The following is a 12,352-nucleotide window of genomic DNA, read 5'->3' as shown; positions in this document are numbered from 1 at the left end:
GAGAGAAATTAGCAGGGGTCATTAGAGCTCTTCTGTATGTTATGGTTCTATTCGTGGAGTTCTTGGCAGTGAATCGGTACAGACAAATATAAGAAGAAAATACAGGAAAATACTACAGAAAGACAGAGAAGAGCAAGGAGATGCTCATGAGCTGCTCACCTCGTCTTGCGACGACAGTCGAGCTCGGCTTGTGCGTATGGCCGTATATGGTATACGCGAAGTGAGAGCGAGTGAGTGAACGTGTTTCTCGGGTGGTGAGAGTGAGCACCCGAGGCTGGCTTTTTATAGGCCAAAGCGCTCAGCTGCGTGCCATTAAAAATGCTACTGTAGCGCATGATCGGTGCCTAATTTGCATGCACGATGCATGCAAATGGACGGTGCCTAATCACCGTGTCCTTGCATGCAGGTGCATGCAAATGGACGGTGGCATGTCCTGCATGCATGCATGAGATATATATTCGTGTAGGTGCACTGCTATGTTTTCTTGCATGTAAGCTTGCTGGTACTCGCTGTTATTTATGCACGAAAAAAAATACGGATGGATTAGATGGAGATACTATAGAGCTCAAATTATTTTATAGTTTTTGAAATATATTTTGAAAATAATTTTTAATGCGAGTGATTTTTGAATGTGAATTTTTGGAATGTTACAACTAACTAGGCTTAAAAGATTCGTCTAGTCAATTTCGACCAAACTGTGCAATTAGTTTTTATTTTCATCTATATTTAATACTCCATGCATGCGTCTAAAGATTCGATGTGATGGAGAATCTGGAAAATTTTGCAAAATTTTTTGGGAACTAAGAGCAACTCCACCCAAGTCCCTAAATTAAACCCTTAAATTTTTATTTACATGCTATGATAAAAAAAGTAGGAGCTCAAATTAAGACCCAACTCCAACCCACCTCCAAACAAGTAGGATAGGGGTTCTAGATGTGAGGGGTGGAAACTATAATTTAGGAGGGCATGGAAAATGGGAGCCCAAGTAAAAGGTGGGTTAGAGTTGATTTTTTTAAATCAAATTTCTAGATTTAGAATAGGGACTTGTTTAGGAGGCGGGTTGGAGTTGCTCTAAATAAGGCTTTAACCTGTTGATCGTTCTCGAAAGCACAAAACCAAACCAGAGCAACGACCGCGAGGCCTACTGCGTCCCCAGTCCCCACTCCCGCTAGATCTCCCTTCCCTCCACTTCCAGATCCACCCCCCTCTCTCCGACGGCCGCTGCCGGCGCCGCCATGGCAGCGCCGCCCCCCACCACTCCCCGTCTCCTCCTCTCGCCGACGTCCAAGGACCTCCTCACAGCCGCCTCCTTCGCCTCGCCGCCCTCCCCCACCTCCGACGATCCCGCCTCCCCGCTGGACGCCTTCGCCTCCGACCCCGTCCTCTCCGCCTTCCTGTCTCCGTCCTTCTCCCCCTCCGACTTCTCCTCCGCCGCGCTTTCCTCAGGACTCGCTGCCTCCCGCGCCGAGCAGCTGCAGGATGCCATCCGCCTTCTCCGGCGCCATCTCCGCGTCGAGGTGCTGCGCCGCCACCCGCTCCTTCTCTCCCACCTCCTCTCTCTCCGCTCCGCCTCCGCGTCGCTCTCCTCGCTCCCATCCCACCTCAACCTGCTCTCCTCCCACCTCTCCCTCCTCTCCTCCCACCTCTCGGCCCCGCGCTCCCATCTCGCTCACTCCTCGGCTTCCCTTTCCAGCCTCCTGGCCACAGCCGACCTCCTCCTCCACTCCCACCGCTTAGTGCGCCTCTCCTCCCGACTCCTCGCTTCCTCCCCTGCCCCCGACCTCGCGCGGCAGGCCGAGCTCTACCGCGAGATCCGCCTCCTCTATGAGGAGAAGAACCTCTCCGGGATCAATGCTGTTGACGAGGAGATGCGCAAGGTGGATGCCGCCGCGTCCAAGCTGCGCTCGGAGGCCAGCGCTGTGATCGATCGCGGTGCCTCTGAGTCCAACCAGAACGACGTCTGGTGCGGGCTGCAGGTGTACTACAATCTTGGGGAGTTGAAGACAGCAGTGGAGGGGCTTGTAGGGAAGCACAAGGCAGCAGGTGCAAAGAGTGTGGCTGTTGCACTGGACATGAAGGCCATATCAATGACTGCTGGAGTTGGAGGTGGCCCTGGAGGGGTGCAGAGGAGTGGTACGCCGCAGATTGGTGGGAGTAAGAAGGCTGCGGAGGCACTATGGGATAGGATGAGGCAGTGCATGGAGGAGCTCCACCGGGCAGTGACCGCTGCTTGGCAGCTGCAGACTGTGCTCACTAAGAAGCGTGTCCCATTCACCCAAATGCTTTTCCTCGAGGAGGTTTGGCAGGTAAGTGTTTGATGCATGAACTTCCTAGATCAGATGAAAATGAATTGAATTTGCAAATTGGAACTTAACAAAGTGGTTAAACTGTGAGTATAACACAAAGTCATTAATCATGTGGTGTTAGTTTGTGAATTGTTAACATATAATGGCGATGGAAGCGATCCAAAAATGACAATGTAGGCAGTACAGAATGAGCATGTTGATGTACCAGAACACCAGTAGATCTTCTCTAGTAAACACATCACATATTTTAGGTTATATGTTTGGCTAAATGAACTTGAAATTTGAAGGGTACAGCTTCAATTGTTCATAGCTTTTCCCCCCACTGATGTTACTATTGTCCGGTAGACGGTAGTTGATACTAGAACTAAGCTAGTGAATCCATTGGATCAAGGTGCCTAGTGTAGAATGAAATGTGCACTTGGTACCTATACCTAGTGAATACCAACAGTCTTTTTAGGCATCCTTAATTGTAATTTCAATGAAGTATGATTTTTTACATACAGAATTGCAGACAATAAGACTATTGTCATTTTCTTTCTTGCTCCTGTATATAAACAGGCTTGGCATCCCTAAAAGCTGCTGTTGTGTTAACAAAAATAAAATAAATCTTCTGCAGGAGGGTGAGCCTCTCATAACAGAGAGAGTTTGGGATGCAATTGTCAAGGCCTTTGCAAGTCAAATGAAGTCTACCTTTACGGCTTCAAGCTTTGTGAAGGAAATATTTACTCTTGGGTATCCAAGACTGTTTTCGATGGTCGAAAACCTTCTTGAGAGGATTTCAAGAGATACTGATGTAAAGGGCACCCTTCCAGCTCTCACTCCTGAAGGAAAAGATCATATGATTTCAGCCATTGAGATATTCCAGACAGCCTTTTTGGCTCTGTGTCATAGTCGATTATCTGATTATGTCAACAGCATATTTCCAATGTCAAACCGTGGAACTATACCTTCAAAGGATCAGATCTCAAGATTAGTTTCTCGCATACAAGAGGAAATCGAAGTAGTGAGAACTCATGGGCATTTGCTTGTTCTTGTTCTACGTGAAATTGGAAAGACCTTGCTTCTTTTGGCACAGAGAGCTGAATATCAGGTATCCACTTGCTACCTTTAATGATCTATTCAAGTTTTTTGTATATGTTTTTTCTGTGGATTTTTTTGTTTGCTTTCTTCATCAGCTATGAGTAAATGTAGTCCTTGTGGTAGGTTTAACTAGTAAGTTCTGATGGAACATTATGACTTGAAACTTGTGTATACCATATTCCACTACTGTTTTTCTCTTCTTGGCAGACCAGCTTCACTGTTTGTAACCAAATACTAGTTGAAGCCTGACCAATGTTTTTTGGTGATTCTAGTCGTATCTGTTAGCTCCATATCTTAAGTGGGACAGTTCTTCATAAGTCTTTGAGTAATTGAGTTACCAAGGATCTGTTTGGTTGGAACCTAAATTCCACGCCTAACCTTAGGCAGCGATAGTTTTACTAGGCAATGTTTGGTTCCTTCTACAACACAGTATGCCTGACTTCTTAGCCTACCCCTCATGTCATAGATTCTGATTTCTTTCCTAACTTTGCATAACCTTATGTGTCTATTTTTATTGCCACAGTGGCAAGACTAAGGTTAGCTATACAAGAACAAGCAAATGCCCATGAGTTCTCAACAGGTCAAGAATGTGTGGCAACATTAGTTGGCAACCAAACATAATCCGTCGCATTAAAATCCGTCTAACTATGCGCTTTTAACTATGTTGAGTCACTTGTTAACTTTATGTTCTTCTGAAAACCTTTGTTAGCACAATAACACTAGTTTCATGAATCATGCTTACTCTCTAAGGCCAAAATTACACTGTGCAAATTTGGGTCAGTTCAATGATTTTTAGACTTCTTTGAGTGAAACCTGTTAGTCAATATGGTGTACGTAAGCTTGTGTTGTATTCTAATTAGTCACCTATTGGTTACAGAAGTAAAGAAACCATGGTTATCTAGCTTGTACAAGTCATGGCAAAATACAGTTCAATTCTTATGGCACTCTGCTGTACACATCTCTATTGTCTTCTGCACGACTTGGCTTCACCTTTCAAGTAAAAAATATGAACAGTGTAGTCTGAGTACTTTTTTTGCTGTCCTGTACCCTTCACCTGGGGAAAGGCTGGATCATTATGCTTACCCTTCAGTAAAGTAAAAGACCTGTGTCATTGCAGCATATCATTACAGTTTACATGGATTGCATGCATATTTTTTTTTTGCCAATTTCTTATTGACTGTTCAATTGTCTAGCTAGCCACTTCACATTCATAGATAATAACTTTTACCTTTGCTCCATTCTTTCTTTCATGCTTGTACAATGTGTTATGGTCCATCTAACATATATTGGTTGCTAGACACTGCTTTAGTTTCCATTTTGAGTTTCTAACATATGTTTTCTGTAAATCTAGATCTCTACTGGCCCTGAAGCTCGACAAGTTACCGGCACAGCAACTGCAGCCCAACTCAAAAATTTTGCTTTGTGTCTTCACCTTCAGGAGGTTCACATGCGCATTTCTAGCGTCTTGTCAACACTCCCAAATGTTGCTTCTGAAGTCCTTTCACCCTCCCTTGGTGTTGTTTATGGTGTTGCTTGTGATTCAGTGACTTCCCTGTTCCAAGCGATGCTTGATCGTCTCGAGTCATGCATCCTGAAAATGCATGAGCAGGACTTTTCAGGTCATGGAATGGACGCAGCAATGGATAACAATGCATCAGCTTACATGGAAGAGCTTCAGAAATGTGCTGTCCACTTCCGCAGCGAGTTCTTATCGAAGCTGTTGCCTTCATCATCCTCTCGTTCAGAAACCATATGTACCATCATGGTTAGAAGGATGGCCTCAAGGGTCCTCATATTTTTTATAAGGCATGCTTCTCTTGTCAGGCCACTCTCAGAGGCAGGGAAGTTGAGAATGGCACGGGACATGGCTGAGCTGGAGCTTGCTGTTGGTCAGAACCTGTTTCCAGTGGAGCAGCTGGGGGCACCATACCGGGCACTACGGGCATTCCGTCCTGTCCTGTTCCTGGAAACATCGCAGCTTGAGAAGTCTCCGCTCCTTCAGGACTTGCCGCCAAGCGTGATCCTCCATCACCTGTATTCTCGAGGGCCTGATGAGCTGCAGTCACCATTACAGCGCAACAAGCTCACACCTTTGCAGTACTCTCTATGGCTTGATTCACAAGGTGAGGACCAGATCTGGAAGGGGGTGAAAGCAACCCTGGACGACTACGAGACGAGGGTCAGGTCTCGAGGAGACAAGGAATTCAGTCCGGTGTATCCTCTCATGCTTCAGATTGGATCCGCATTGTCTCAGGCCACCACCTAACATGTCTCCTGTTCAATCTTGCATTTGTATCATCTTGTAGGCATTGATTTTTTGAGGGGTCGGGCGAGCTTCCGCATAGTCTATACACATGAAATAGGAATTGTATTTGTTTCTGAAAATAACAGTTAGCGTACAGAGTGTCTTGTGGTTCTGCTAGTTTCTGTATCTTTGGAACTCTGATTCGTGAAATATCTGAAAAGATGCCGTTTTATACATCAAAGTCGTGGAAGGGGAAGGTAAGGCCAAAGGAACTTATGTGACCAATGTCTTATAAGCCGTACTTTTTTTGCCAGCTAATAGTGTTTTTCTCTCACAATAAATCAGCGAACAGTACTTTTAGCCACGGCTTTTTAGACCAGCTAATAGCGTTTTTCTTTCATAATAAATCAGCGAACAGTACTTTCGGCCACAACTTTTCTGACAAGTGAGGCCGGTCATAGCTTTTCAGACAAGTGAGGCTATGACTTTTTAGACAAGCGAACAGACTCAATGGTTCAAAACTTGTGGATAATTACTTTTTGCAATATTGTTAAAAGTTGCAATGTGCAAGCAAACAAAGTATGGGGTCGCCAAGTTAAACTTTGAACTTAATTGCGCAAGGTTTAAAAGTTGCAAGTTCACCTTTGTATATCCCCTCTAAACTTAAATTTCGAGCCATAGAGGTAGAAAAGCCTGTTTGAAGTACTTTATTGTGAGAGAAAAACACTGTTGAATGACTGATAGATTTGATAGATAAAAATACAAAGTGTGAAGGTTTGCTTTAGAATTTTGAAATCCAAGTCAAACTTGCAGTTTCCTTTTAGAAATGTCATTACATAAAAGTACCCATAGTTTTTAAGGCGGTAAGGCGAGCTACGGCGCTCCACCACCTTCCAGACGCCTAGGCGAGTTAGGTGCTCGGCGAGGCGACGCCTACACATACTCTAACCTTCCATAGGGCAGCACAAACATACACTTATACATACCTTTCTGCTGCTAATTCCCTCCTGTTTCCAGTTGTTTACAATCAGAGCATCAGAGGCACATATAACAATGACACATCAATAATTTATCATGTCTTAGACAGACAAAGCATATATTAATTATTCACAACAATTAGGCAAAGGCAACCACATCAAACATGCATAAAAGAGAGGAGCACACATGTGAGCTATCATTTCCACCTATCGAACTCTAACATAGAATAAATAGCAGCAGAGCAAGGGAATGAGGGGGAAGAGCAGAGGAATAGGAGCAGAGCAGGGGAAATGAGGGGGGAAAGCAGAGGAATAGGAGCGGAGCAGGGGAATGAGGGGGAGGAAGAAGGGGAGGAAGAGCAAAGCCACTGAGCAGCAAAAGAAAGAAGAGGGGCCGCGGAGCAAAGCCACGACCGCCGGATTCAGGTACGCGACCGCACTCTCCTCCTTTCCTCTCTCTCCTTCCTATCCCTCTCCCTCCCCCTCTCTCAAATGAATTGACACGATGGGGATTGTGGAGGGCGGGAGCTGTAGGCGTGCAGTGGCTTTTTTTCCGTGCGCAGCAGCTTTTTTCCTGTACGCGCGTATCGCTGCACTCTTTTCCCGCGCGAGCCCGCGGTGCATTTCTGTCTCGCGGCGTCTGCCTCGGAGAAAAGAACACCTCGGCGATGCTTTCCGCCGCCTTACGACGCCATACGCGAGACGGACACGGCGACTGCGACGCCCCGTTTCAAATGTCACCCAGACGCCAAGGCGTCGCCTTAAAAACTATGAAAGTACCTTGTGCTAATTACATATTATGGGCAAAAAAGTCATTATATTTTAACTAAGGCCTTGTTTAGATCCAAAAAGTTTTTGAATTTTGACATTGCATTTTTATTTGACAAATATTGTCTAATTATGGAGTAACTAGGTTTAAAAAATTCGTCTCGCGATTTACAGACAAACTGTGCAATTAATTTTTTTTATCTAGATTTAATGCTATATGTATGTGCCGCAAGATTCGATGTGACGGAAAATTTTGAAAAGTTTTTAATTTTTGAGGTGAAGTTGACAAGGCCTAAAGTAAAAACATTATAAAAGGTCAGAGGCATTCATGCCGTCAATCTGAAGCAAGATGTACCGGGACCGGGAGTATTGAAGAGCGGGACTCTGACAGTAGCAGCAGTGAGATGGGGCGGTGGTGGTCGCCGGCGTCGGCGGCTGTGGAGCCGCGGTCCGTGCAGCTCCTCCTCCTGGGCGTCGCCCTCGTCGCCGCTTCCTTCTACGCCGGCACCCTCTTCGGCTCCTCCGCGTCCCCGGCGCTCGTACTGCCCGCCTCGAGGTCCCGATCGCCCGATTCCTTCAGTGCCGAAGGTGCCTATCGTCATCTCTCCCCGAGCGTTTGCCGCCTTCGCGATCCGCCGTCATGGCATTTCCCAGTCCACTTCTCCGGGGCTTCTTAGAAGAAGCGGGTTATGGTTCCCTTCCTTGCTATGGTTGAAATTTGTGTGCCGGATTCCGGTTTATGGCTGCAGGTTTCGTGTTGACGCTCCTGCATTGTTAGTAAAAGGGGCGCTTGTTAGGCGATTGGTTCTATTGGATTGCTCTCTATGCCTTGTTTGAGTAGACGGTAGTTTGCGGGAATAGTTTTGACTGAGATTCGGGACTTGCTTTCATCCAGCAACAAAGAATTAGGTTAATAAAGTGCGGGCCAGTAGGTTAAATTAGTTCTTAATTTGCCAAATACTAGGCCTTGACCCATTTAAGTAGGTCCTATGTCTGAAATTTTGTTTTGTACTGTTTCTCTTTGCAGTTGCAGCAACTTTTGTTGATACTAGAGTGCTCATCTGTCGACTTGTCCCTTACCATATCCAGATGAATGGTATTTTTCATTATGTTTCCATGCCCGTATGGTGAAATCTGTTTGCTTTTCAGTTGCAGATGTTCCGATGTTTACAAACAGAGTTTCTCGTAAGTACCGGGCGAAACCAGTCGCAGTTCCAGATCATGGAGTTGATGTGTGTCCTTTGGAATACAATGAGTATGTCCCCTGCCATGATGCATCCTATATAAGAAGCTTGAAGAACCTGGATAGATCTAGGCATGAGGATCTTGAAAGTATTTGTCCTCCACGAGAGAAACAATTGTTCTGTTTGGTGCCCCCTCCAAATGACTACAAGATACCAATAAGATGGCCAACAAGCCGAGACTACGTATGGCGTAGTAATGTCAACCATTCGCATCTTGCTGAGGTCAAAGGAGGACAGAACTGGGTGCATGAGAAGGGCAAGCTTTGGTGGTTTCCTGGAGGTGGTACTCACTTCAAACATGGTGCATCAGAGTACATAGAGAGGTAACTAGAATTGTTGCCTAACTCACATCCCAAATTGTAACTTTAAGCTAGATAGTTGTATAATAGTATTATTATCTCCCATTCCCATGGTCATTAATGCACATAATTTGCAATCCAATGCTTGTTACCTCATCTAGATGATTGTCAGATGTGATGCCTTTTAGGCTTGTAGCAAATGTTGAATGTCATTAATTTTGATCTACCATTGTATATTCTTGAGCGAACAACCTATTGGGAGGATTCCCTTTAGTAATTAGGAACGAAGAGTATGTGCAGTGAAGGGACATAATTTGGAGCAACAATTAGCTATATATGGTTTGTTCTACTGCCTCCTTTTCATTTGTGAAAGGATTTTCTGTTGATGTAGTTTTTGTAATTGATCAATGCAGGCTAGGAAATATGACAACAAATAATACTGGTGATCTCCGTTCTGCCGGAGTAGTTCAAGTTTTGGATGTTGGATGTGGTGTTGCTAGTTTTTCTGCTTATCTTCTTCCCCTAGACATTCAAACCATGTCATTTGCTCCAAAAGATGGCCATGAGAATCAAATACAGTTTGCTTTAGAACGTGGGATTGGTGCAATGATCTCTGTGTTGGCCACAAAACAATTACCTTATCCTGAAAGTTCATTTGAAATGGTTCACTGTTCAAGGTGTCGTGTTGATTGGCATGAAAATGGTAAGATTCACATTTCAGTTTGTCCTAAACTACTGACCCAAAAAATACTTTCAATTTGCCCTAAGCTACTGACCCCAAAATACTCCATTAAAAGTTTAAAACTCAATTGTTCTCAACTTAAGTTTCTGTACTCTTTGATGGTCAATAGTTTCCTTAGAAAGTTACTTCTGATAATCTTTTCTTTACAAATTCTACTTTCTAGATACATCATCCAAAATTTGATTGATCACCCTCACCCATGATTTGTTTTCCAGATGGAATATTGCTCAAAGAGGTAGACCGCCTTTTGCGACCTAATGGATATTTTGTATACTCTGCTCCACCGGCTTATAGGAAAGATAAAGACTTCCCTGTTATCTGGGAGAAGCTAGTTAATATTACAACAACAATGTGTTGGAAGCTTATTGCTAAGCATGTTCAAACAGCTATTTGGGTTAAACCTGAAGATGAATCCTGCCGGCAGAAAAAGGCTGATATGAAGCTACTGAATATTTGTGAATCCAATGACAACGTTTCACCATCATGGAAAATTCCGTTAATGAATTGTGTGAAGCTTAACAAGGACAAATCCAATATTCAGAAATTGCCTTCCAGATCTGATCGCCTATCATTTTATTTCAAGAGTTTGGAGATGATAGGTCAGCTTCATTTTTCCATTTCCTAAGAAAAAAAAGACCTGTTTTGATGCTACAAATGTGAGTCAAGTTCCATTAGTTGCTATAAAGAGTGTAAAAAATAAGAATGATGTCCTCCAAATTCAATCAAAAGAATGTCTTAGGTGCTTAAGATTTTTAAACTTGTTTACCCGGAGTGATTGAAACCTTTGATGTAAATCTAGTTTGATCCCTTGGCTTAAATTTGTATTGCCTGTTTGTGAATATAACCGGTTTTCTGGAACTTATTTTTTAGGAGTCGCACCAGAGAGGTTTGAGAAGAATAACCAGTTCTGGAAGAACCAGGTTCACAAGTATTGGTCATTTCTTGGTGTTGAAAAGACTAGCATTCGGAACGTCATGGACATGAATGCTAATTATGGCGGATTTGCTGCAGCACTAAGCAGTGACCCTGTCTGGATTATGAATATAGTACCCCATACCATGACGAACACATTGCCAGTTATCTACGACCGTGGGTTACTCGGTTCTTACCATGACTGGTTGGTATTTCTTCCAAAATCAATGAATAAATTTTCACTTGTTTACGATGAAACTGAAATCATTCTATATTTATGTTGCAGGTGTGAGCCATTCTCAACATATCCTAGATCCTATGATTTGTTGCATGCTTTCCACCTCTTTTCTCATTATGAAGGTGGCAAGGAAGATTGTTCGTTGGAGGATATCATGTTAGAAATGGATCGCATCATTCGACCCCAGGTAGATATTGCCTTTTACTCGATTAAGGACAATCATTATAGATACTAAAGTGCATATCTTATTTACTGATGTCCATGTTTTCAAGAATGTATTTCTGCTTATATTTGCAATAACAAAGGGCTTTTAATTTTGCAATAGCAAAGTTGGTATCATGTTCATAACACAACAGAATCCTAAGCCAGGCCATCGTTTTAGTCATCAAATACTTTGATGTATGGCTCTTTCATAGTTACATGTATCCTCTGCGAAATAAAAATGTATTACATATATAAATTAGGTATATGCCTGTATCTTCAAAGAGCCAAAGCAGCATTTGTCTTTCCCATTACAAACTAGTTTCTGTATGAGTGAACATGCCAACCATTAAACAATATGACAAGCACCTCATAGATCGAATTCATTGTTAAAAGAAACAATTGGTCCATGGAAATTTAATAGTGTCAACCTGTCCCTCAATGACTGGCCTTTTGTAGACAAAATGTAGTATAAAGCAGAAGCTACCTGTTTCCCCATTCAGAAACTTTCTCATGTACAATTTTCTGTCCTTTTTTTTTTCAAAAACAATGTACCAAATATGCTCATGTAGTCGTTACATCAATTTAGTTTAGAGAGAATTGTCATCATTGTCTGCCAAATTGTGAACATACAGGGTTTTGTCATTATTAGAGATGAGAATCACACTCTCTCAAGAATCATCGATCTAGCACCGAAGTTCCTTTGGGATGTTACTGCACACATGTTGGAAAACGAGGATAGCGGGACAGATCAAGTTCTGTTTTGCAGGAAGAAATTCTGGGCTATTGTTTGAGTTATATTCTGGGCTATTGTCTGGGAAGGTGCCATCTTATATCCTCGAACAAACAATCTTCCTTGCGACCTTCTGGGCTATTGTCTGGGAAGGTGCCATCTTATATCCTACCTTTGGTTGCCCTTTGTATCACTGAGAACAGAATGTAAGGAGAGCTTTTTGGCATGGTGGATATTTCATTGCACGTTCTCTGCAGTTGAGAGTAGTGCATTGTTGAGAAAGCATATGGTACGGTGGTGCCGTTGAGAGGTTTATTCAGAAACTAGCTCGGATATTTTTTTGCTTTTGAGCTGTACTGTTTGTCTATGAAGGACATGGGTGAGCCGGTAAGGTGTAGTCTTACTGACAGTGTTTTGTAGTTTCTCTCATAAGGAATAGCCGTTAATTCATTTGTTATCCTATTCACTAATGACTGATTAGGTTTAGGTTCTCAACAATGTGTTGATAGTGTAGTTTCTGTTGTTCCAATTGGGGATCATCTGTAGTACTATAAACCTTATGGAAGGTACTGTTTGCAGCGAATGGCGAGGTGTGTTTGTTACACTA

At 43.3% G+C, this 12,352-nt stretch overlaps 2 protein-coding genes across 3 annotated transcripts; both read left to right on the top strand.

Moving 5' to 3' along the window:
• LOC8077937 (conserved oligomeric Golgi complex subunit 5) lies at positions 1,115 to 5,916 on the top strand. The gene is made up of 3 exons (XM_002440964.2): positions 1,115 to 2,306; positions 2,923 to 3,396; positions 4,738 to 5,916. Exons 1-3 carry the CDS (start codon positions 1,236 to 1,238, stop codon positions 5,650 to 5,652), a joined length of 2,460 nt encoding a protein of 819 aa, XP_002441009.1. The 5' UTR covers positions 1,115 to 1,235; the 3' UTR covers positions 5,653 to 5,916.
• Positions 7,762 to 12,352, top strand: LOC110430398 (probable methyltransferase PMT7). 2 transcript variants are annotated; one of them, XM_021448063.1, is made up of 7 exons: positions 7,762 to 7,964; positions 8,526 to 8,943; positions 9,333 to 9,622; positions 9,877 to 10,260; positions 10,532 to 10,778; positions 10,860 to 10,998; positions 11,648 to 12,352. In XM_021448063.1, exons 1-7 carry the CDS (start codon positions 7,781 to 7,783, stop codon positions 11,804 to 11,806), a joined length of 1,821 nt encoding a protein of 606 aa, XP_021303738.1. In that variant the 5' UTR covers positions 7,762 to 7,780; the 3' UTR covers positions 11,807 to 12,352. The 2 variants fall into 2 exon arrangements, with proteins under 2 accessions (XP_021303738.1, XP_021303739.1); XM_021448064.1 differs by having other exon boundaries at positions 7,781 to 7,964; positions 8,532 to 8,943; positions 11,648 to 12,195.

Source organism: Sorghum bicolor, chromosome 9 (assembly GCF_000003195.3).
Source record: "Sorghum bicolor cultivar BTx623 chromosome 9, Sorghum_bicolor_NCBIv3, whole genome shotgun sequence".
NCBI lineage: Eukaryota > Viridiplantae > Streptophyta > Magnoliopsida > Poales > Poaceae > Sorghum > Sorghum bicolor.
The sequence above is the reverse complement of the archived record's forward strand: the minus strand, read 5'-3'. Positions and strand labels throughout refer to the sequence as shown.